This window comes from Equus caballus, chromosome 6 (assembly GCF_041296265.1).
Source record: "Equus caballus isolate H_3958 breed thoroughbred chromosome 6, TB-T2T, whole genome shotgun sequence".
Lineage (NCBI taxonomy): Eukaryota > Metazoa > Chordata > Mammalia > Perissodactyla > Equidae > Equus > Equus caballus.
In genome coordinates this window covers 50,649,275-50,671,692 of record NC_091689.1, presented here as the reverse complement: position 1 = coordinate 50,671,692, position 22,418 = coordinate 50,649,275, and the positions used below count along the sequence as shown (strand labels likewise).

At 34.7% G+C, this 22,418-nt stretch overlaps 2 protein-coding genes across 2 annotated transcripts in view; both read left to right on the top strand.

Moving 5' to 3' along the window:
• LOC100062789 (NKG2-A/NKG2-B type II integral membrane protein-like) overlaps positions 1–21,634 on the top strand; it is a 30,002-nt gene extending 8,368 nt beyond the window's left edge. Inside the window, exons 5-6 of the mRNA XM_070269880.1 lie at positions 20,961–21,061; positions 21,380–21,634. Coding sequence (XP_070125981.1) covers positions 20,961–21,061; positions 21,380–21,506 — 228 coding nt within the window. The 3' untranslated portion in view covers positions 21,507–21,634. The remainder of the gene's footprint in view (positions 1–20,960; positions 21,062–21,379) is intronic.
• LOC100062823 (NKG2-A/NKG2-B type II integral membrane protein) overlaps positions 1–22,418 on the top strand; it is a 100,304-nt gene that overhangs the window by 58,723 nt on the left and 19,163 nt on the right. The gene's annotated exons all lie outside the window — the stretch shown is intronic.

Here is a 22,418-nt window from a genome sequence, read left to right as displayed (position 1 = left end):
CTTGTTTCATTTAGCATAATACCCTCAAGTTCCATCCATGTTGTCACAAATGGCTGGATTTCATCATTTCTTATGGCTGAGTAGTATTCCATTGTGTATATATACCTCATTTTCTTTATCCGTCGTCCCTTGAAGGGCACCTAGGCTGCTTCCAAGTGTTGGCTATTGTGAATAATACTGCAATGAACATACGGGTGCATGTATCTTTATGCATTTGTGTTTTCAAGTTCTTTGGATAAATACCCAGCAGTGGGATAGCTGGATCATATGGTAGATCATAGGGTAGGCCAGTGCTTTTTTATTGATCTTCTGTTTGGATGATCTTTCCATTGGTGTAAGTGGAGTGTTAAAGTTCCCTACTATTATTGTGTTACTGTCTATTTCTCCTTGTAAGTCTGTTAATAATTGCTTTATATATTTAGGTGCTCCTATAGTGGGTGCATAGATATTAACAAATGTTATATCTTCTTGTTGGATTGTTCCCTTTATCATTATGTAGTGTCCTTCTTTGCCTCTTGTTACAGTTTTTGTTTTAAAGTCTATTTTGTCTGATATAAGCATTACTATCCCTGCTTTCTTTTCTTTTCCATTTGCATGGAATATCTTTTTCTATCCATTCACTTTCAGTTTGTGAGTGCATTTAGGTCTGAAATGTGTCTCTTGTATGCAGCATGTCTATGGATTTTTGTTTTTTTATTCGCTCAGCCGCCCTATGCCTTTTGATTGGAGCATTTAGTCCATTGACATTTAAAATAGCTACTGATAAATATGTACTTATTGCCATTTTGTTACTTTTTTTCTGGGTGTTTTAGTAGTTCTTCTCTCTTCCTTTCTTTTTCTCTTGTGATTTGATGGCTTTCTTTAGTAATATGTTTGATTTCTTTTCTCTTACTTATTTGCTTACTTGTTTCTGATTTCTTACTGGTTTCTAATTTGTGATTATCATGAGGATTGTATATAATATTCCATGTATATAATAGTCTATACCTAGTTGATAGACTCTTTAACTTAAGCTCTTTCTAAAAGCTCTACTTTTTCACTCCCCTTCTCCCCCATTTTATGTTTTTGAAATAATATCTAATGTCCTGTTTTGTGTCTCTCTATCCATTACACTCTTATCATTGAAATAGGTAATTTTAGTACTTATGTCTTTTAACTTTCATATTATCTTCACAGGTGGTTGATCTGCTACCTTTACTATATTTAAACCTTTACCAGAGATTTTATTGCATGTTTTTTTCGGGGGTTTTGTTGATAATTTTTATCTCTATCTATAGTCATTGCTTTCCCACTTAAATAAGTCCCTTCAACATGTCTTTCTGAACTGGTTTCTTGGTGATAAACACCATTAATTTTTGCTTGTCTGGGCAGCTCTTTATCTCTCCTTCCATTCTGAATGACAACCTTGATGGAAAGAGTATTCTTGGCTGTAGGGTTTTTCCTTTTAACTCTTTAAATATGTCATGCCATTCTCTTCTCACCTGTAGGGTTTTGTCTGAGAAGGCCACTGATAGCCTTATGAGATTTCCTTTGTATATCACTTGTTGCCTTTCTCTTGCTGCTTTTAGTATTCTCTCTTTATCTTTAATTTTGGACATTTTAATTATAATGTGTCTTGTTGTCGGCGTCTTTGGGCTTATCTTGTTTGGAGCTCTCTGTGCTTCCTGTACTTGGATGTCTGTTTCCTTCCTTAGGTTGGGAAAATTTTCATCTATTAGTTTTCAAAGAAATTTTCTGTCCCTTTGTCTGTCTCTTCTCCTTCTGGGACACCTATAATAGGATTGTTAGTGCACTTGATATTGTCCCAGAGTTCCCTTAGACTGTTCTTATTCTGTCTAATTCTTTTTCCTTTTTTCTGTTCTGCTTGGATGATTTCTTATAGTTTTTCATGTAGCTAACTGATCCATTCTTCTGTATCCTCTACTCTGCTATTGAGTCCCTCTAGTGAATTTTTCATTTACACTATTGTATTCTTCATTTCTGATTGCTTCTGTTTTATATTTTCCAGTGCTGTGTTGATGAGTTCACTGTGTTCATCAGTGTTCACCAGTCTTCTCCCAATATCTGTGAGCATCCTTATGAGATTTTTGTTTGAACCCTTTGTTACATAGGTCACTTCTTTCTGTTTCATTTAGTCATTTTTCTGGGGTTTTGTCCTTTTCCCTTGCTTGGAATGTATTCTTTTGTCTCTTCATTATGCCTCTTTCTCTGTGCTTAGCTCTAGTATTAGGTGAGTCGGCTCTGTCTCCATAACTTGCAGAAGTGGCCTTTTGTAAGAGATGCCATTTGAGGCCCAGCAGTGCGCTTCCTTCTCATCACCAGTACAAATGATCCAGGAGTGACTCCTTTGTGGTCTACTTGTGTCCTTCTGCTGTGGCAGGGTTGGTCTTAGTGCAGGTACCTAGGGAGTCTAGTTTCTCCTTTCCTAGCCAGCTGTTTGTAAATCTGGCTTGGGGAGCTTCAGCACCACTGGTTACAAGGTCTAAGAGCACACTCCTGTTGCAGTTTTCCTGTTAATTGTGTAGGTACCCAGTGTAGCTGGTTGCTTGGCTCAGGGGCTTACAGTTTCTATAGGCCTCAGGCCCATAAGGTTGTTGTCAGTTCTCTTAGGAGTGCAGCTGAGTGGGGCTGGCCTTAGGCATGGTAGCATTCAATTGTTTCAGGTTGTGGAACATGGGACTGATCCTTTTTATGGCTATTTGTGAAGCACAGGTCTTCTGCTGCTGATAAGCCTCACCCCCCCACAGGACAACACACACTGTCAACACATTCCTGGTCCATGTACACTTCCGAAACCCCTCGATTGTACTCTGATGCCCCCTGCAAAGACCACCACCTCCCCACCAATGCCCCCCACAGTTCACCTGGTCCTCACACAGGTCCTTCCCAACAGAGTTAGGACACTCTCCTGCCTGTAGAGGATCAAGGCACAGTCAATGCAGGCTGACAAGTAACCTGAGGATTTCCTGTTGGGCTGGGAAAGTCCCTAGGACAGGCTGCCCACCCTGGCTGAAGTGGATTAAATCTGTGCTCTAGTGGGTGTGGAAACCCCAGGGATAACAGCCCAGGGGAAGAATTTCAATGACTTCTGCAGGGGTCTGTGTTGGCACACAAGGACTAGGTCACAATAATGGACCCCACCAATGTCTCAGTCTGCAGAGAGGACTCTCCTCTCTCCAAGAAGCACCCAGAGCCCACGAGGTGTGTCTTTTCACCAAAGGACTGTTAGCCTTCTCTCTGGTGATTTTAAGTTCTTGAGATGGGTGAGTTTGTGCATGGGCCATTTAAGACCTGGGTTTTTTCTGGTTTTGTCTGCAAGGTTTTCTGGAAGTGTCCTTGCTGCAGTTAATAGCCAGCAAAGCCAGATAGTAAGACCCTCGTCTCAATCGTGCTGAGTCTGAAGGATGCTTATAGCAGTATTGGCCCCCACTCCAGATATCACTCCTCCATGGAGGGTGTACATTAGGGTGGCTCCCACCTGGCTGGCTTAGAAACTCCCCTATTCCTTGAGGTGGCTGTTTTTCTCTACAGAAGGAATATCTGCCTCAGTCAGGACTGTCCCTTCTTGTGGGGGTTCTTTTTATCCAGTTTTCAGTTTTCTACTCAGGGTAATAATTCCAAAAATTGTTGTAACCAGGTTGTGTTTGTGGGAGGAGATGAGACCCTGCTACGAGAAATCCTAAAGAAGGCCCTTATACCTGAAAAAAAAGGGGGAGAAAGAGGTCACAAAACACAGAGTAAGGGGATAAATAGGTAGACAGAATCAGAATAGAATAGCAAATACTCACGTATAGCACTAAGCTAAAGGCAAGGAAAACACCAAAAATAAAGATAATCCTCTCACTTTAACCACAAAATGCCAACACAAGATGGAATAAGATATGAGAAAAACAACTTAGGAGGGGAGGCAGAAATGGACTGAATCAATTTAGACTAAGGAAATAAGAGGCCATCAGAAAATGGACTTTCTTATACATGAGATACTGAATACAAACCTGAGGATAATCGCTAAAGAAAAAAGCAGAACAGAGACACAAATAATAAATACGGAGAAAACAAACAAACACATCATGAAAAAATATGTAATTCAAAGGGTAGATCAAAACACACAGAACAAGAAACAAAGGAAATGCAGGAAAACCAGATAAGTGATAAAAGGACAACATTAAGCCCTCATAAATCAATAATCACCCTAAATGCAAATAGATTGAATTCTCCAATAAAAACACAGAGTGGTGAAATGGATTAAAGAACAAGACCCAACAAGATGCTGCCTCGAGGAAAAACATCTTAGCTCCAATGACAAACACAGGCTCAGAGTGAAGGGATGGTAGATGACGCTCCAAGCTAATGGAAAATGAAAGCAAGTCTTGCAATACTTATATCAGACAAACTCAACTTCAAGATAAGAAAGGTAAAGAGACAAAGAGGGGCAGTATATAATCATCAAATGGACAATCTATCAAGAAGAAATAAGACATAAATATCTGTGCCCCCAAAACAGGCACACCAAGGTTCATAAAGCAACTGTTAACAAACTTAAAAGAAGACATTAAAAATAACACGATAATAGTAGAGGACCTCAACACTCCACTCACATCAATGGCTAGATCATCCAGACAGAAAATCAACATAGAAACAGTGGAATTACATTAAAAGCTAAACCAGTTGGACTTAATAGACATATATAGAACACTCCATCCAAAAACAGCAGAATACACATTCTTATCAAGTGCACACAGGACATTCTCTAGGATGGACTATATGTTGGGAAACAAGGCAAGCTTCAACAAATTTAAGAAAATTGAAAGAATAACAAGTATCTTTTCTAACCTTAATGCTATAAAGCTGGAAATTAATTACAAGAAAAAAGCTGAGAAATGAACAAAGATGTGGAGACTAAACAAGACGTTGTTGAACAAACAATGGATCATTGAAGAAATTAAAGGACAAATTAAACAATATCTGGAGACAAATGAAAATGATAACATACCATACCAAGTCATATGGGATGCAGCAAAGCAGTATTAAGGGGGAAATTCATCCCAATACAGGCACATCTTAAAAAAAAGAAAAATCCGAAATAAGGGATCTCAAATTACACCTAACTAAATTAGAAAAAGAAGAACAAACAAAGCCCAAATCAGCAGAAGGAGAGAAATAATAAAAATCAGAGCAGAAATAAATGCTGTTGAAACAAAAAAGACATTAGAAAGGATCAATGAAACAAAGAGCTAGTTCTTTGTGAAGATAAACAAAATTGACAAACTCCTAGCAAGACTCACAAAGAAAAAAAGAGAGAAAGCTCAGATAAACAAAATTAGATATGAAAGAGCAGAAATAACAACAGACACCACAGAAATACAATGGATTATAAGAGAATACTAAGAAAAATTATATGCCAACAAAATGGATTATCTAGAGCAAATGGCTAAATTCTTAGACTCTTACAACCTCCCAAAGCTGAATCAAAAAGAAACAGAATCTGAATAGACCAATCACAAGGGAAGAGACTAAAAGCCATCCAAACCATCCCAAAGAATAGAACCCCAGGACCAGATGGCTTCCCTGGGGAATTCTACCAAACTTTCAGAAAGGATTTAATATCTCTCCTTCTCAAGCTATTCAGGAAAACCAGGGAAGATGGAACACTTCCTAACACATTCTACGAGGCCAAAATCACTGTGATACCCAAGCCTGACAAGGACGACACAAAAAAGGAAAACTACAGGCCAATATCGCTGATGAACATAGATGCAGATATTCTCACCAAAATTTTGACAACCCAAATTCAGCAATATATAAAGAGGATCATACATCATGATCAAGTAGGATTTATATCAGGGACACAGGGACACTTCAACATCCACAAATCAATCATTGTGATACACCACATCAACAAATTGAGGAATAAATACCACATGATCATCTCAAAAGATGCAGAGAGTGCATTTAACAAGATCCAATAGCCATTTATGATAAAAACTCTTAACAAAATGGGGATAAAAGGAAATTACTTCAACATAACAAAGGCCATATATGACAAACCCACAGCCAACATCATACTCAATTGGCAAAAACTGAATGCCATCCCCCTGAGAACAGGAAGATGACAAGGATGCTCACTATCACCACTCTTATTCAACATAGTACTGGAAGTTTTGGCCAGAGAAATTTGGCAAGAGAAAGGAATAAAAGGAATCCAAATAGGGAGTGAAGAAGTGAAATTCTTAGTGTTGGCAGACGACATCATCTTATATATATATAAAAAACTCCAAAAAATACACTGGAAAACTAATAGAAATAATTAACACCTATGGTAGAGTTTCAGGGTACAAAATCAACTTATAAAAATCAGTTGCTTTTCTACACTCTAATAAGGAATTTACAGAAAGAGAACTCAAGTATGCAATTTCATTTACAATTGCAACTAAAAGAATAAAGTACCTAGGAATAAATTTAACCAAGGAGGTGAAGGACTTACACAATGAAAACTATAATACATTACTGAAACAAATTGATAATGCCCCAAAGAGATAGAAAGAGATTCCATGCACATGTCCTAAAGAGATAGAAACAAGAAACATAATTAAAATGTCCATACTACCCAAAGCAATCTACAGCTTCAATGCAATCCCAATCAGAATCCTAATGAGATTCTTCATGGAAATAGAACAGAGAATCCTAAAATTCACATGGGGCAACCAATGACCCCAAGTGGCTAAGGCAATCGTGAGAAAAAAGAACAAAGCTGGAGGCATCACAATCCCTGACTTCAAAATGTACTACAAAGCCATAGTGATTAAAATGGCATGGAACTGGTACAAAAACAGGCAGACAGATGAATGGAACAGAACTGAAAGCCCAGAAATAAAACCACACATCTCCAGACAGCTAATCTTTGACAAAGGTCCAAGAACATACAATGGAGAAAAGACAGTCTCTTCAATAAATGGTGTTGGGAATACTGGATAGCCACATGCAAATGAATGAAGGTAGATCACTATCTCATGCCATACACAAAAATAAACTCAAAATGGATCAATGACTTGAAGATATGTCCTGAAACCATAAAAATCCTGAAAGATAATATAGGTAGCGCACTCTTTGAGATCGAACTAAAAAGGATCTTTTTGAATACCATGTATTCTAAGACAAGGGAAACAAAAGAAAAAATGAACAAGTGGCAGTTCATCAGACTAAAGAGCTTCTGGAAGACAAAAGAAACTAGAATCAAAACAAAGAAATAACCCATTAATTGGGAGAAAATGTTTGCAAATTATATATCTGAAAATGGGTTAATCTCCATTATATATAAGGAACTCATACACTGAACGATAAAGAAACAAACAGCCTGATGAAAAACTGGGCAGAGGATATGAACATTTTTTCCAAAGAAGATATACAGATGGCCAATAAACACATGAAAGGATGTTCAACATCACTACTCATCAGGGAAATACAAATCAAAACCACACTAAGAGGGGCTGGCCCTGTGGCCCAGTGGTTAAGTCCACACACTCCACTTCGGCTGCCCAGGGTTTGGCTCGTTTGGATCCTGGGTGAGGACATGGCACAGCTCATCAGGCCACACTGAGATGGCATCCCATGTGTCACAACTAGACAGACTCACAACTAAAATATAAAACTATGTACTGTGGGGATTTGGGGAGAGAAAGCAGGAAATAAAAGAATATTGGCAAGAGTTGTTGGTCAGGTGCAAATCTTTAAAAATATCTACACTAAGATACCACCTTACACCTGTTGAAATGTCTATAATCACTAAGACCAAAAAGACCAAATGTTAGAGAGACTGTGGAGAAAGAGGAACACTCATACACTACTGGCAGGAATGCAAAGTGGTGCAGGCACTATGGAAAACAGTATGGAGATTTCTAAAAAAACTAAAAATAGAACCACCATACACCCAGCTATCCCACTACTTGGTATCTACCCAAATAATTTGAAATCAACAATCCAAATGGTAACACATGCACCCCTATGTTCATTGTAGCACTGTTCACAATAGCCAAGACATGGAAACAATCCAAGTGCCCATCCACTGGTGATTTGATAAAGAAGATGAGGAATATATACATTGGAACACTACTCAGCCATAAAAAAGACAAATTCATCCCATTTGCGACAACATCGAATGACCTGAAGGGAATTATGCTAAGTGAAAAAAGCCAGACTTAGAAAGACAAACACCAGAAGATTTTACTCATATGTGGAATATGAACAAACCCAAGGACAAAGAAAACAGTTCAGTGGTTACCAGGGGAAGGGAGGTGGGGGTTAGCCACAGAGGGTGAAGGAGAGCACTTATATGATGACAGTCAAGAAATACTGTACAACTGAAATCTCACATTGATGTAAACTATGATGAACTCAAAAAAAAAAAAAAAACTAAATCATGAAGGGGTACCTAATAACTAAACTTCTGAAACAGAGAAAGGGAAAATATTGAAAGCAACCAGAGAATAACATGTAATGTAACATGCAATAGGTATGACACCTATATCATAAGGGATTGAAGAGTCAATAGAGCTGCATGATACAAAATTTCTTAAGTTCTATGAAATTAACTCGGTTTACACAGACTGTGAAAAGTTAAGAGTATATACTGTAATCTTTAGAACAACCATAAAAATTATAATGCAAACAGGAATAGTCTGGAAGCCAATATATTAATAGAAATGGAATTCTAAAAAGTATTCAAACAATCTCAAAGAAGGCAGGAACAGAGGGCACAAAGATGAAACCAATTATAAAGCCAAAAGTATTTAATTTTGGAATTAACACATATGATATAAAAGACCAAGAGTAATTAAGGAAAAAATTCATCTGTGCCAGATTCTCATTCTATTTATTCTTCACCATAAAGATTGTGTTGCCTGGATTAAGTTAGTATTCCTTTGGCAAATTCAATTTAGGTTGCGTCCTCTGAAGTGGATGTAGTGTTTTCCAGACCACAAAAAAATGGACTTAAAAAATCTCATGTCACCTATCTTTAAATCTCCCAATATGTATTAGCACATAAAGAATTATTAAAACTTTAGTCTCTGAGCTGGCACCGTGGCTGAGTGGTTAAAGTTCCGCACACTCCAGTTTGGTGGCCTGGGTTCGTGGGTTCAGATCCCAGGTGTGGACAGCTCCGCTCATCAGCCATGCTATGGAGGCATCCACATACAAAGTAGAGGAAGATGCGCTCAGATGTTAGGTCAGGGCTCATCCTCCTTGAACAAAAAAAAAAAAAAAAAAGGAAAATTCGCAACAGATCTTAGCTCAGAGTGAATCTTCTTCACCAAAAGAATAACAACCACAACAACAAGAGACAAACAACAGTCTCTCATCCATATCATCATCCTCATCTTCATAATAAAACAGAATTCCCTGCCCTTACAGTTTATCATAGGCAAAATTATTTTCTCGGAGCCTAGCGATCACTGGGGCAAATATAACGGCAGACTTGATATCTGAACGAAGGAAAATATCCTGACTTGATGTTTTCTGAGTGACTGCTTTTTTTAAATGCTGATAGTCCACTTTACTTGATTTATGAGCTCATGCATGTTGGGAGAATTCTTCGTGATACAGTTAAATTCGACAGTATGCCTATATATCAGAAATAAACTTCTAAGATTATCTTCTCTTAGATATGTTGTTTATATTGCAAAGTTAGAAATGCAAAAAGTTTACAACTTAACTTAACCGGTGTTACTCGAAGTACTTTACCTGTACATTCAAAATCCATGAATTTTCTTTCTCCCTTTCATCTCTATGTGTCTGGAACTCTGATAGTGTATTGAGTGTGGGTCATTTCTGGTGACATAACTTCTACATTTTCTCTGAATTGGCAATTTCATTCTTATCTGACTCGCTGTTATGATTACTTTTGGATTTCGAAATATTTAGGCATAAGAAATGCGTGTCCTAAGAAAGATATTCATACCTCTTTCACAATTGTTGTAACTGGAAAAGTCGTCTCATCATATTCCTAAACTGAGACCAATACCAATGCTTATAATAAGACTAGAGACATGATTTGACATTACAACTCCTCCATGTCTTCCTGATATTGTCTTTTCACAGTTTTTGAATTGTCTAGTCCTTGCTAGCATTTATTTCTGAGGTATATGTATATACACACATGTAAATAAAATTATTTATTAATATTATTATTTTTATATATATTTATTTCCGAGATATTTATATATGTGTTTTTTCACTATTGTTATATACTTCTAGTGTTTTATTTATTCCACGTGCCTAGTCAATTTAATCAGGCTGGCTGAATCTGTAACCATTAAATTCAACTTAATGGCTGTGGTGTATTGATGTGCCTGGTGAGAGGATTATATATCTTCACTCTGCGGATCTCAAGTTGAACATTTCTGAGCTGAAATACTAAGAGGAAGTTCATGGTTTTCTGTAGCTTTTTTTTCTCTGACTCGAGGACCAGCAATATTCCATACACAGGCTTCTCCATAAAACTTGGTCCAGGAGTGAGGGTGATGTGGGTGAGGGGTCCTATGGCATAAGTAAGAAATAAAGCACTCTTGCTGCAGATATAAATATTTGTTGATGGAAGCCTCCAGTATTTTGGGATTGTTATTGCAGGAAAATCTCACCTATGTCGAATGATATAATGGTTTTGAATGCTGTATTTGCTTCTTATTTCCTTTCGATTCCTGGCAAGACAGAACTGTGTTTCCTTAGTTGGCTTTCTCAATAACTTTCCATGCAGTGTATTTACTTTACTCTGGTACCCTCAATTTATATAGATGTATATATATATATATTCACATGTACCTTTTCACACAGAACCTCTATCTGCTTTTTAGAGACAAAGGCATAGCTATGCTAAGAGAATATTATAATACTGGCAGTTTTTGGCTATTTGAATATAAGTATAAAATATAAAGTAGCAAATATTATTTTAATTTTAAAATATTATTCCTTTACAGGATCAAGATGAACAGATTTAGGGGCTGGCCCTGTGGCTGAGTGGTTAAGTTTGCATGCTCCACCTGGGCGGCCTGGGGTTTCATTATTTCAGATCCTGGGGGTGGACATGGCACCGCTCATCAAGAGACACTGAGGTGGCGTCCCACACACCACAACTAGAAGGAGCCACAATTTAAATATACAACTATGTACTGGAGGGTTTTAGGGAGAGAGATAAACCAAATGATTGGCAACAGATGTTAGCTCAGGTGCCAACCTTTAAAAACAAATAGAAGATGAACAGATTTAGCCTTTGTGGCTATTTTACTTCTAGTGGTAAATTCACTGAAACCACAGGAAAAAATATTTATAAAATAATCAACTCTTAAAATAAATACAAAATATAAAATAAATACAAAAATGTTTTTTCAAAATTACTTGACATGATAAAACAAATGCAATGGGATTCACAAAATTTAAATTAAGTTTAAAAGTAAATCAAATTAAATTATAAATTAAATCATTCAATGGCAAGTACAGCAAATAAAACATAAATAAGAGATACAAGATCAGCTTAAAGGTAGCAGACAATAATAGTAGTTGGATCTTTAGGACCATTGTCAGAGCAAGAAATTAAAGACCTTCCTTAAATTTTTTAATTTTACTTAAAGATGATCAAGGCTACGTGGCTTTTTGTTGAGCTGTGAAAAATAAAAAGCAGTAAAATTTTCCCTGTTATTATGACTCTGAGAGAAAGGCACTGTAGAGTTTGATTTTTGGCATAGGAGATACCAGATTTTACGCTAAGTGTAGTTAAGACAGTAGCATACCACCAGTTATGACTACCTGCAGGAGGTATGGAAATCCCAGAAGTCAGAATATATCTACATACCCTGTCCAGCGGCAAGGTTCTTCCCACAATTTCAATTATTGCCAGAGGTAAGCTTCTTTGCATATCTGAATGATTAGTTAACAAATTAATAGAAATACTATTTCATGATAGGAAAAACACTGCTCAAATTTAAAGTCCCAGTTATCAATATGAACAGACAAGTAAGAATCACCAAACTTGTGAGGAGAAAATCCCCAACCAAAAGAACAGGGTAATAAGTCTAAACAAGAAATTAATTGATCCAAGACAAGACTTTCCAACAGAAGTAGTGATACTTCCTGAAATGATATTGGGAAAATGATGGCTTTTGTGTGTATAGTTAAATGTCTCTTCATCTCAACAGCTACTACTTTGGTATAAAACAGCAAGTAGAAAAAGCAGCATGTAATGATTGAAGAGTTTAAATCTGAACTTGCCTCCCCTTCAGAGATACTCAGCATAAAAAACAAGTAGAGAAATAAGAAATAAAAATATAAGCAAGGTTTGAGGGATGAGGAATCTCCTTAAAACCATCAGGAAGATTGATATTTTGTGATGATTGAGGGCAAAATATAAACATACAACTATACATATAAAATAAAATTAAGGTATATAGAAAAAAGTGTAAATAGAAAATGTCTAGAGACATTCTCAATCCAGGTAGAATTTGTGTAGAATTTGAAAGCCACAATTCAAAATTTCAAGTCATGCAATAAAAAAAGAGATATCAAATGATGTAATTCTGGAATATAGATTATAAATTATATATATTAAAATCAATAAAATATAAGAGATAGAAAGGAACACATTAAAAAAGAAGTTAGTGCCTGAGATTTGTGTGATGGGAGGAAGCCAGAAAAATTTGGAAAAGTCACAAATAGGAATTCTAGAAATTAAAACAAAATTATTTAAATGAAAAGTCAGTGGATTGATTGAAGAACCAGATTAGAAACCTTTAGGGAGAAAGTAATTGAGTTGAAAGAACAATTGAAGAAAAGAGAAACTGTAGAAACTAGAAAAGATACTAAGACATGAAGGATAAATTTTCCGGGATGGAAAGATAGGGAAATGAAGACAAGTAATATTAGAAGAGACCAGAACTGATTATACTCAGGATTGATGACACATATGATACTCAGATACAAGAAGAACAATTCATCATCATCAGAAAACATACATTTAATAAACATCTGGCTCATCATGGTAAAACTATTTCAAATTCTTCTCCTGTTTTTTTTTTTAAACCAATCACATTGGATGTTTGCCCTAGTAACACTCAAACTATTCCCTACTTTGTAAATCCATTAATAAATTCTCATCTTACTCAAGGTAGCAGCAGCATTAGACACAGTGGTTCACTCAGGCCTCATGGAAAGCTTTTCTTCACTTGGCACCCAAGGCAATACATATTCTTGGTTTTTATTTCTGTCTCCTTGGTATATCTTTCTGTCTTGTTTGCTGAATTCACCTTTCCCTCTTTATCTCTGAGTGCAACAAGGCTCAGTCCTTGGACTTCCTCTTTTTCCCATCGAATTTCCTTGGTGATATTATCAGTCCCTTAGTTTCAAGCACCACGTATATGCTGAAAACCCCAATTTTATACTTTCCAGACCAAATCTCAAAATTTAACTCAGGACTTAGATATCTGAGTTCCTATGCAACAGCTTCAGCTGTATGTTTAATAGATAAATCAAGCTTGACATGTCCAATCAGAAAACAAACGTCTGACCACTCTGCCCCACATCTACCTCATGTATAATCTTTCCCAACTCATTTAATGGAAACAAAATGCTTCCCATTGGTCAAAGCAAAAGTCATGCTTCATCCTTGACTTCTGTCCTTCTTTCTCAGACCACATTCTATGTTAGAGTCCTATTAACACTAACTTCAAAATAGGCCAGAATCCAGTCACTTCTCACCACTTCCACTCTTTACAGTGGTCTAAGCCACCATCATCTCTTGCTTGGATTATTTTAAGGGTCTCCCTATTTCTGACCTTATTCTGTATTTCACTTCAGCAGCCAAATTGACACTATTAAAATATAATCAGATCATGTTATTCATCTGTTCAAACCTAGCTAAAGCCTTAAAAAGCCTGGTTGATCTGAGCCCTGTTACCTCTTGCATCTTATCATCTAGTACCGTATTTTCAACCTTTTTTTTCATTATTGTCCTCAACCCACTAAGGAGCCATTACAGCCATATTTTCTTAGCCTGCCCCATGAAAATTCAAAACCAAAAATATACTACACCTCTCTTTATGTACTTTATGTATATTTGTGCTTTATATATAAAATGAATAAGATTTTTTTCACTGTCCTCCAGAACCCATTTTTGTCCCCTTGTCAGTGATATCAGCTTGTTGAGAGTGCATGCTCTAACACTGTTTAATTTCCTGAGGAATGATAGCTAAACATTTCCGTTGTTCTCGACACAAAATGAAGAATGATAAAAAATAATTCCATTTTATACAAACTAGATCATTTAAATTTAATAAATTATTTCTTTTGATGTTCATATGTCATTTAACTTGTGTTTTAAAAGTCTACTTTTTATGCTATCACCATTTTTTAGGTACTGAAATTTTCAAAAATTACCTTTGTTTTCCCCCTACATAGTTAGACTTGGGCTTTTGTCGTTTACAACAAAAATTCCTATTAAAACATAGAGAATTAGTGGGGCTGGCCCCGTGGCCGAGCGGTTAAGTTCGCGCGCTCCGCTGCAGGCGGCCCAGTGTTTCGTTGGTTCGAATCCTGGGCGCGGACATGACACTGCTCATCCAAACCACGCTGAGGCAGCGTCCCACATGCCACAACTAGAAGGACCCACAACGAAGAATATACAACTATGTACCGGAGGGCTTTGGGGAGAAAAAGGGAAAAAAATAAAATCTTTAAAAAAAAAAAAAACATAGAGAATTAGTTACAAATGGAGGATGAGTCAATGAATAATATAATGAATAGTAATTTCATAAATCAATCTCTGGCATGGTGACTTAGTTCAATATTGTTTAATGTTTTTTTCTTTCCCAGAGACATTTATTTTTATCAGGAGACATCTAAATAATTTATTTATGAGTAATAAAATTGAATGCAGGAATTTTAAGAACAAAGGCAGAAGAACTGAGAAAAAAAAATTGGGACTTGATCATCGTGAGAGTTACCATAAGTTGATAATGGAGTCATTCTTCAGAATAATTAATGAGAAATTTCACTAAATATCTATTGTTTATGGGATTATGATTTTAGAATTTTTTCCACTATAATAGAAATGACATATGAAAGTATGAGGAAAAGAAGTGTGAAATCTCAAAATTTAGCAACCTTGTCTAAAAGTAGAACTTAAACTTCTAAGATACTCTCAACAAAACCGAAGTTTTTAGTGTTTGTGATTGAGAGGAAGCAAGTTAATAGCATGAAGCGGTCAAGTATGTCTCCCTGATATCTTTTAGAATAGGGAAACAATTTCTCAGAGGCACTGGCCAATGTATAAACTAAATGACACATTACAAACTCAAAGTCTCCGGTATTCTGATGGTGGGTGAGGTGATAAACTGTCTTCAAAATAGCCCACGTGTAAGAATTTCCTGTTCAAACTTGAAGTGACACACTGATGAGAAATCTACTTTTTCTGCTATTGCTTCACTCTGAGCCTTCTCAGAGCCGTCCATGAAGTCCGCAGATATCGTTTGTTACAAGAGTAACCTGGCCTCCCACTAGAGGATACACGACTCTCTGGGCAACAGAAGGTATGTGATGCTACTCTCCTGTCTCTCTACTAGCTCAACTCAATTAGTGGGGGATTACCAATGCTAGAGATGATGCAAAAGTTCATATATAATCAAATCCAAAAGAACATTAGTGTCTTTATTTGAATAATTAAGGATAAAAAACAAACATAAAAACATGAAATAAGTTGGAGGATTTCTTAAATATCGAAATTCTTGCCTGTGAATGATTAGTCAAGTGCGTATACACATGCATATTTGGATTTGTAAATCAATTAATTTAAAGTGAAATCTCCTAAGGATCATGACACTGAACCGTTAATTTTGGATTTTGTAATCAGTATAGATATTATTTTATACATTTTTTTATATTTAGCCCAGGCTTTAAAAATAGATTCTTAAAATGCATTCATCCAATCGTGAAGGTGAAATGTAACCCATCGGTACATTTACTTAGATTAAATACAGTAGTTTGACTTTTGGTAATAGATTAAATATAGTAGTTTGACTTTTAGTAAAAATCACAGTGAGCTAATTTCCATAGTATGCTAATTTAAACTTAAGTGTAAACTATCAAATGTTTGAACAAAACATTGCAGAAAAAGGTATACCACACTGATAAAGAGAATCCTGTCTAAAGAATTAAGTTAGACTGTCTAACTGATAAGGTTCACAAATAATAGACAACTGTGTTAAAATAATAATTAAAATAACTAGCACGTTATTGAGAGCTTATAAAGGCCAGATTGAGTATTAAGTGTTTTGCATGCATTACATCGTATATATTTTTGTTCCCATTTTAGGTTAGTAAATGAAGTTGCTAGAAACTAAGTAACTTTTTATAGGTCACATGTTGTAAGTTTCCAAACCAGAATTGATTCCAGATCTTACTGACTAACGAGCCCCTTGTCTGAATTATTAAATTAAATTCTCTGATTAATCACAATTGCTTACACAATTGAAGCTACCCTCTGATTTCACAGCCATAAGATCCTTCTGGAAGCTTGCACCAACAGTGTGCTTCCATAAATCATCTACACTTTTATCGATCTTTTATAGTTTCATATCTTAGTCATTAAATCAATTGCCAATTACATGTGTATATTTAAAAAATATGTTGTTTTATTCTTAATATTTACAAGGTTTTGGGCAATTTTGGAGACTAAAATTTATAAATGTAAACTTTATAAAATATATCTTTGAAATTTTAATATTTTCTCAGAACTCCATGGTCAAAATAAAGTTTAATTGGTAACACCTCATCCCCTTTCAATAAATAAATGTGAGTCACTAAATAAAATTAATTTAGTGCAGGAAATTACTGTGTATGCTAATACCATTATTTCCTCAACTTTAGAACACAATCTTTAACCATTAATGAATTAAAAATTGTCATAAAAATTGCTGCATCATTTTTCTTCCAACATGGCATTTTAATTTTAACAGATATTCCAATAGTGTTAAATTGTGTCCGTAGAATCTGACTTTAAATTAATAAGGACATTATTATCCATCATCTTCTTTATTCCACACTAACTGATTGCTTTTCATTGCTCCAACCAATAACATTGTGTGAAACATAGAATATCGTTTAAAAACTATTCTATCATAAAACACTTATTTAAAGCTTTAAGTCACCTGAAATTAATATTATGTTGGATGTCAATTATACCTCAATGAAAGTGAATAAATAGAGCTCTAAGGAAACTAGACTTTTACATTGTTCAAATGCAAATGAGTACTATTACTCACTTCACACTCCACCCATTTAACTATACTATCAATCTTGTCATTATATACACCATTGATTAACTACTTAAGATCAGTTATCATAGAACAAAGTCCCTGTCATTACTCAGCAGCAGAGATGAATGACCAAAGAGAAGACTACGAAGAACTGAATTCTGTTAAGGACCCAAGAAGATGTCAAATGAAAGGTAAGGCCACTAAGCTCCATTTCAGTATCTGAACAGGAAATCACTGATGTGGAGTTAAACATTGGAAATGCTTCTCAGTATCTCCAATGGTATGATAAGAACGACTGCTGCAAAGTAAAACATTTAGTAGACATACAATATAACTGTTCTAGGGTGTGCAGCTGGGGCACAGAGGTGTGAGGAAAGAGTAGAAAATAATATTTTTCATTTGTGAGGATCAGAGACTGAAATTGGAATATGGTATTCTAATATAAAATCTGAGGACTAATTTTATTTAGGCATTGTTAAAATTTGTAGTGTTTGACCAACAACTTGTAGAGCCTTACATTCACTGAAAATGCAATAGAATATATTCTGAGAGAGAGATTACAATGGTAGATATGGGTTTGGGTTCCAAGTATAAATATCTGATTCCCTTAGCATTTGTATGTAAACTGTATGAAGAATTATCTCCATCTTTCCTTCCTCAGTGTTTCTATTTGTCTCCCTGCAGATTTTCCATCACCTCCGGAGAAGCTCATTGCTCTGATCCTGGGAGTCATCTGCTTTATCTTGATGTATATTGTAGTAAAAATGATGCTCTTCCTTCCCTGTAAGTAAATTTTTGAAAGATTGTAAGGGAACTTTCACCTTAATGATGGTCAATGACTCTATACATTTCACAATATTGAGGGATAGAATTCGTATTTTAATGAATGAATTTAGACTGAATGTGGAAAGATTATGCTGAATTCGTCAAATTATAAATAACAGAATGATTTTAGAGAGTACTATACATGAATATATATGCCTATATTTTGACTTCACACCTCAAAGATGTATTTTAGGAGACTGAACGATCTTACTGAGAAATATAATTTAATTTTTGTGATTAGTTAAACCAAATATTGTAAAAGATGGTGAAGTTGGTCCTGAAAGTTTTTGAAATATTTTTCCCTCGATCTTTATTACTTTATTATTTTTTGGTGTAATTATATTTTTCCAGATTATTCTAATTCTAAATTATAAAACAAATTTCAAAGAAAGAAACTAAAATTATGATTTATTTAGATCACTATTAATTTTTATGATGATTACTTTAATATTTCTAGCTACTGTAATCCTGGAGCAGAACGATTCATCCCTGATAGCAAAGAACCAGAAAGGTATATAATGATTTTCAAAGTTCTGATATTACTATAGTTTTTATTTTGTCTCTGTCTTACGCTGGTTAAAAATCATAGATTTTTGGGGGAAAAGTGAATTACAAAATAAGGTAATAAATGTTCATAAAAAGTTATTATAGGAGAGTATTCCTTCTTATGCCACAATATGAAGATGTATTCATTTAAAATCATCATACACATTGTTGCCAATTGGCTCAAATTTTCATTTGATAAGAGATAAATAATTTTAACATTCTAAAAAAGTGGTTTCATTCATTGAATTTCAAGGCATTTATAGAGTGGATATTTTTGTTTGTGTGTTTGTTTTATGTGAGCTTATAAATTAGAGCATGAGAGGCTGACCATGTCTGTAAGTGTGTGTATGAGTGTGCTTTGTTTTATATGTACAAGCCTGTGAGGGTGCATAGATATGCTATGTACATATATGTTTCTACCTATGCAGAATGTAAGTTAGCTTTCATTTTTAAAATTCAAATTATTTTGCATAACAATTCATAATATTTCTTCAGCATGTAATTGTCGTCATTATCCGAAGAAGTGGATCACATATTCCAACAATTGCTATTACTTTGGTAGTGAAAAAAAAGCGTGGAATGAGAGTTTGATGGCCTGTGCTTCCAGGAACTCTAATCTGCTTTATATAGACAATGAAGAAGAAATGGTAAGATTTTAAATGTTTCATATACTTTATTAAAGGCTTATTTCAGTCAATATTATATTTGCAGAATTCATCCATATTTTTGTACATATTGTAGGTTAATTTAAATTCTGCAATACTCCTTTGTTCTACCTTATGATATTTTATTTATATTTTTATATTACTAATGTACATTTGATAATTTCCAGTTCTTACTGTTCATAGAAAACCAGGTTTCTATAAATGTTTTTTTCTAAAATAAATTTTGCCTTTTAATTTTACCATCCACCAATGAAATTAAACATATCATGATTGCACAGATTGATCACAGGTGAATATAATCATGTTATAACAAATCAAATCTCAAAATAGAAGTTTCCAGCCCTCAGCAGCCCCACCTCGGGGTGCACTCTTAGCACTTCTCATTTCTCCTTATTTAACGGCTGCCCTGACTTTTGCGATCACAGAATCTCCTCGATTAGTTCAACTTCATGTTAATCGTATCACACAATGTGCATTTTTCCTCCTCTCTTTTCACTCTCCTATGATATTTTTGCAATTCGTCCATATTATTGCATTTATCTGTAGTTTGTTAGTTTTCATTGCTGAATTATGTGAATGCAAAATTTTGAAATCCGTTCTATCCAATGTCCCTGGCTGGGGACATGAGTCTCATGCCCACAGGGATAAAAAGACTTCCCAGCATGAGTACTTTACTACCTTTGCTGGTCCCACCTCCACCCCTCTGCACTCTCTCACACACCCTGGTGTCTCTTGGTGGGGGAAGAGAAGCACTTCCTCTGGCTTCTGGTTATTAGCGGGTTTCCTGATCCATTACGCTTCTAAGGCTTACCTAGTGTTGCTGGACAGGATTTGTTTCAACACAGTGGAGGAATGGCTTCCTATTGCTGGGTTGGCTGCTGGGAAGCAGTGGCCTAGGTCACTTCCTTCTGTTGGATGCGGGATATAAGATGTCCTATCACTCTGTTGTTCCTGAATCCCAAGGTCTCAATCCATTTTGTCTTTCTCTTTTCATCTTTCAGATTTCTTCTTTAATTTTGTTTTCCAGTAGTTCCTGAATTTATAGTTGTACTCAGCAGGGAGTAGCCAGGAGAAATTAGCCTATGACACCTTGTCTGGACAATAAGATTGTATAAATATAGAAACAGATCGATTTGAGGCTCAGAATTATGTGGAGCCCAGAAAACCAAATTTTAGGCTTTTATGTCATTTATTTCCCCAATGGTAATCCAACAACTTTCTTCTAATTGAGAAATATAGTAGAAAAAACATTGATATAATCACAATATTTGAAGAAATTAATATCACAGTATCTGGAAACTTATTTAAAGCCTTGCTATGTTACTTTTGTCAACATTTGTATCTATTAAATTACGTGAATTGGAACTTTCCTTATTATTATAAGAAGAAAATGAAATTACTAATTATAAGTGTTTCAGTGTTAATTTTAAGCAAAACTACAATGACGAAAGTTTTTGGCAAAATGAAAAATCCTTTTCAACTTATATCTTTGGCATTTGATTAAAATCTAACACTCTCATTTCATTCTGAAAATTAAAGATCCTATGAAAGAATAAACTATTTGCAGGTTAACAAATAATAAAAGCTTTTTTAGTGATTATTTAAGTAAAAGTTCTTTATTTTGGGGTAGAAATTTCTGAATTCCCTATCACTTCTATCATGGATTGGAGTCTTTCGTAACAGCAGTGATCATGCGTGGATGTCAAGAAATGGCTCAACTTTCAAAATGAAGTAAGTTGTTTTTAATAATGCTATATAGAAGAAGAAAATATAAAAAATGAAAAATTCAGAACAATAATAGTAATACATTTGTTTAAGTTGAATTATAGATATGAAGAAAGATGTTGAAAAGTAATGAAATGTTGATATAAATGTTAAAAAATGGATTCCTCAGTTTTCCTAATAATCAATTCTTACTAAATGTCATATGAAAAATGTCATTATCCATTTTCAAAATATACTTTTATTATAGTTACCCAGAAAATGTTATTGTTTTATGGATTGTCTCCATACCATATAACAACTGAATTATGCATTTTTCCATTACAGCATAACAGAATCATCATATGGTAAACATAACTGTGCTTTCCTATACTCATCTGGCCTCAAAGCAGAAAGTTGTGGATCTCCAATTATATATAATTGCAAGCATAAGCTTTATAATGGAAACACCTGAGTTTGGATTCTGTTGGATAACTTTCAATTTCATGAAATGGAAATAATATTATGATTGCACAAGACTTAAAATGAATTATATTATTTGTTTTATTAATGAAAATTTTTTCAAAAGCAATGATTGGAATATAATATTCATAACAAAAAGTACAAGCATCTTTATATTGTGTCTGGCTTTTTTTACTCAACATTATATTTGTGGCATTCAGACCTTTTTAAAGCTCGCATGTTTTATGAGTCCACTTATATGAAATATCAAGAATAGGCAAACCTATAAGACACAGAAAGAGAAATAAAACCACAATGATCATTCTTTATTGTCTTTTTTATAAAAATCAGTGCTTATGTTATATTTACATTAACATATTTTTCTTCATTCATGTTCCCAAAGGGATTAGACTGAATTTTCATTTATAGCTACATACTTGACAGATTTTGTTGTTAAGGCTATTTTGGGAAGCATTTCTCTTTTTCTGTTACGTGGAAGACTTTGTGTAAGAGTACTGTTATATTTTCAAGTGTTATTATTCACTACTGATACCATCTGAGCTTGTAGATATTTTTGTAAAAAGGTTTATATAAGGAATCCAATTTCTTTAATGCATGTTAGTTTTACTCAGGCTTCTGTTTGTTGTAGGGCAATGAATAATTTCCATTTTCTAGGTATTTTCTATTTCATACAGATATTAAAATGTATTTATTATATGGTTTTATTATGTGTTTAATGTTATAATGATACTCTCATGTTTAATCTAGATATAAAAGATTTATGTTTTATCTACTTTTTTCTTCAACGGTCTTTTATCAATTTTATTAAGTGTTTGCAATGAGAATAACTTTGGCCTTGTTGATCCTCTCTACTGTAATTTTGTTGTGTCTTGATAGTTTTTTTCTTTTGCTGAAGAAGATTCAC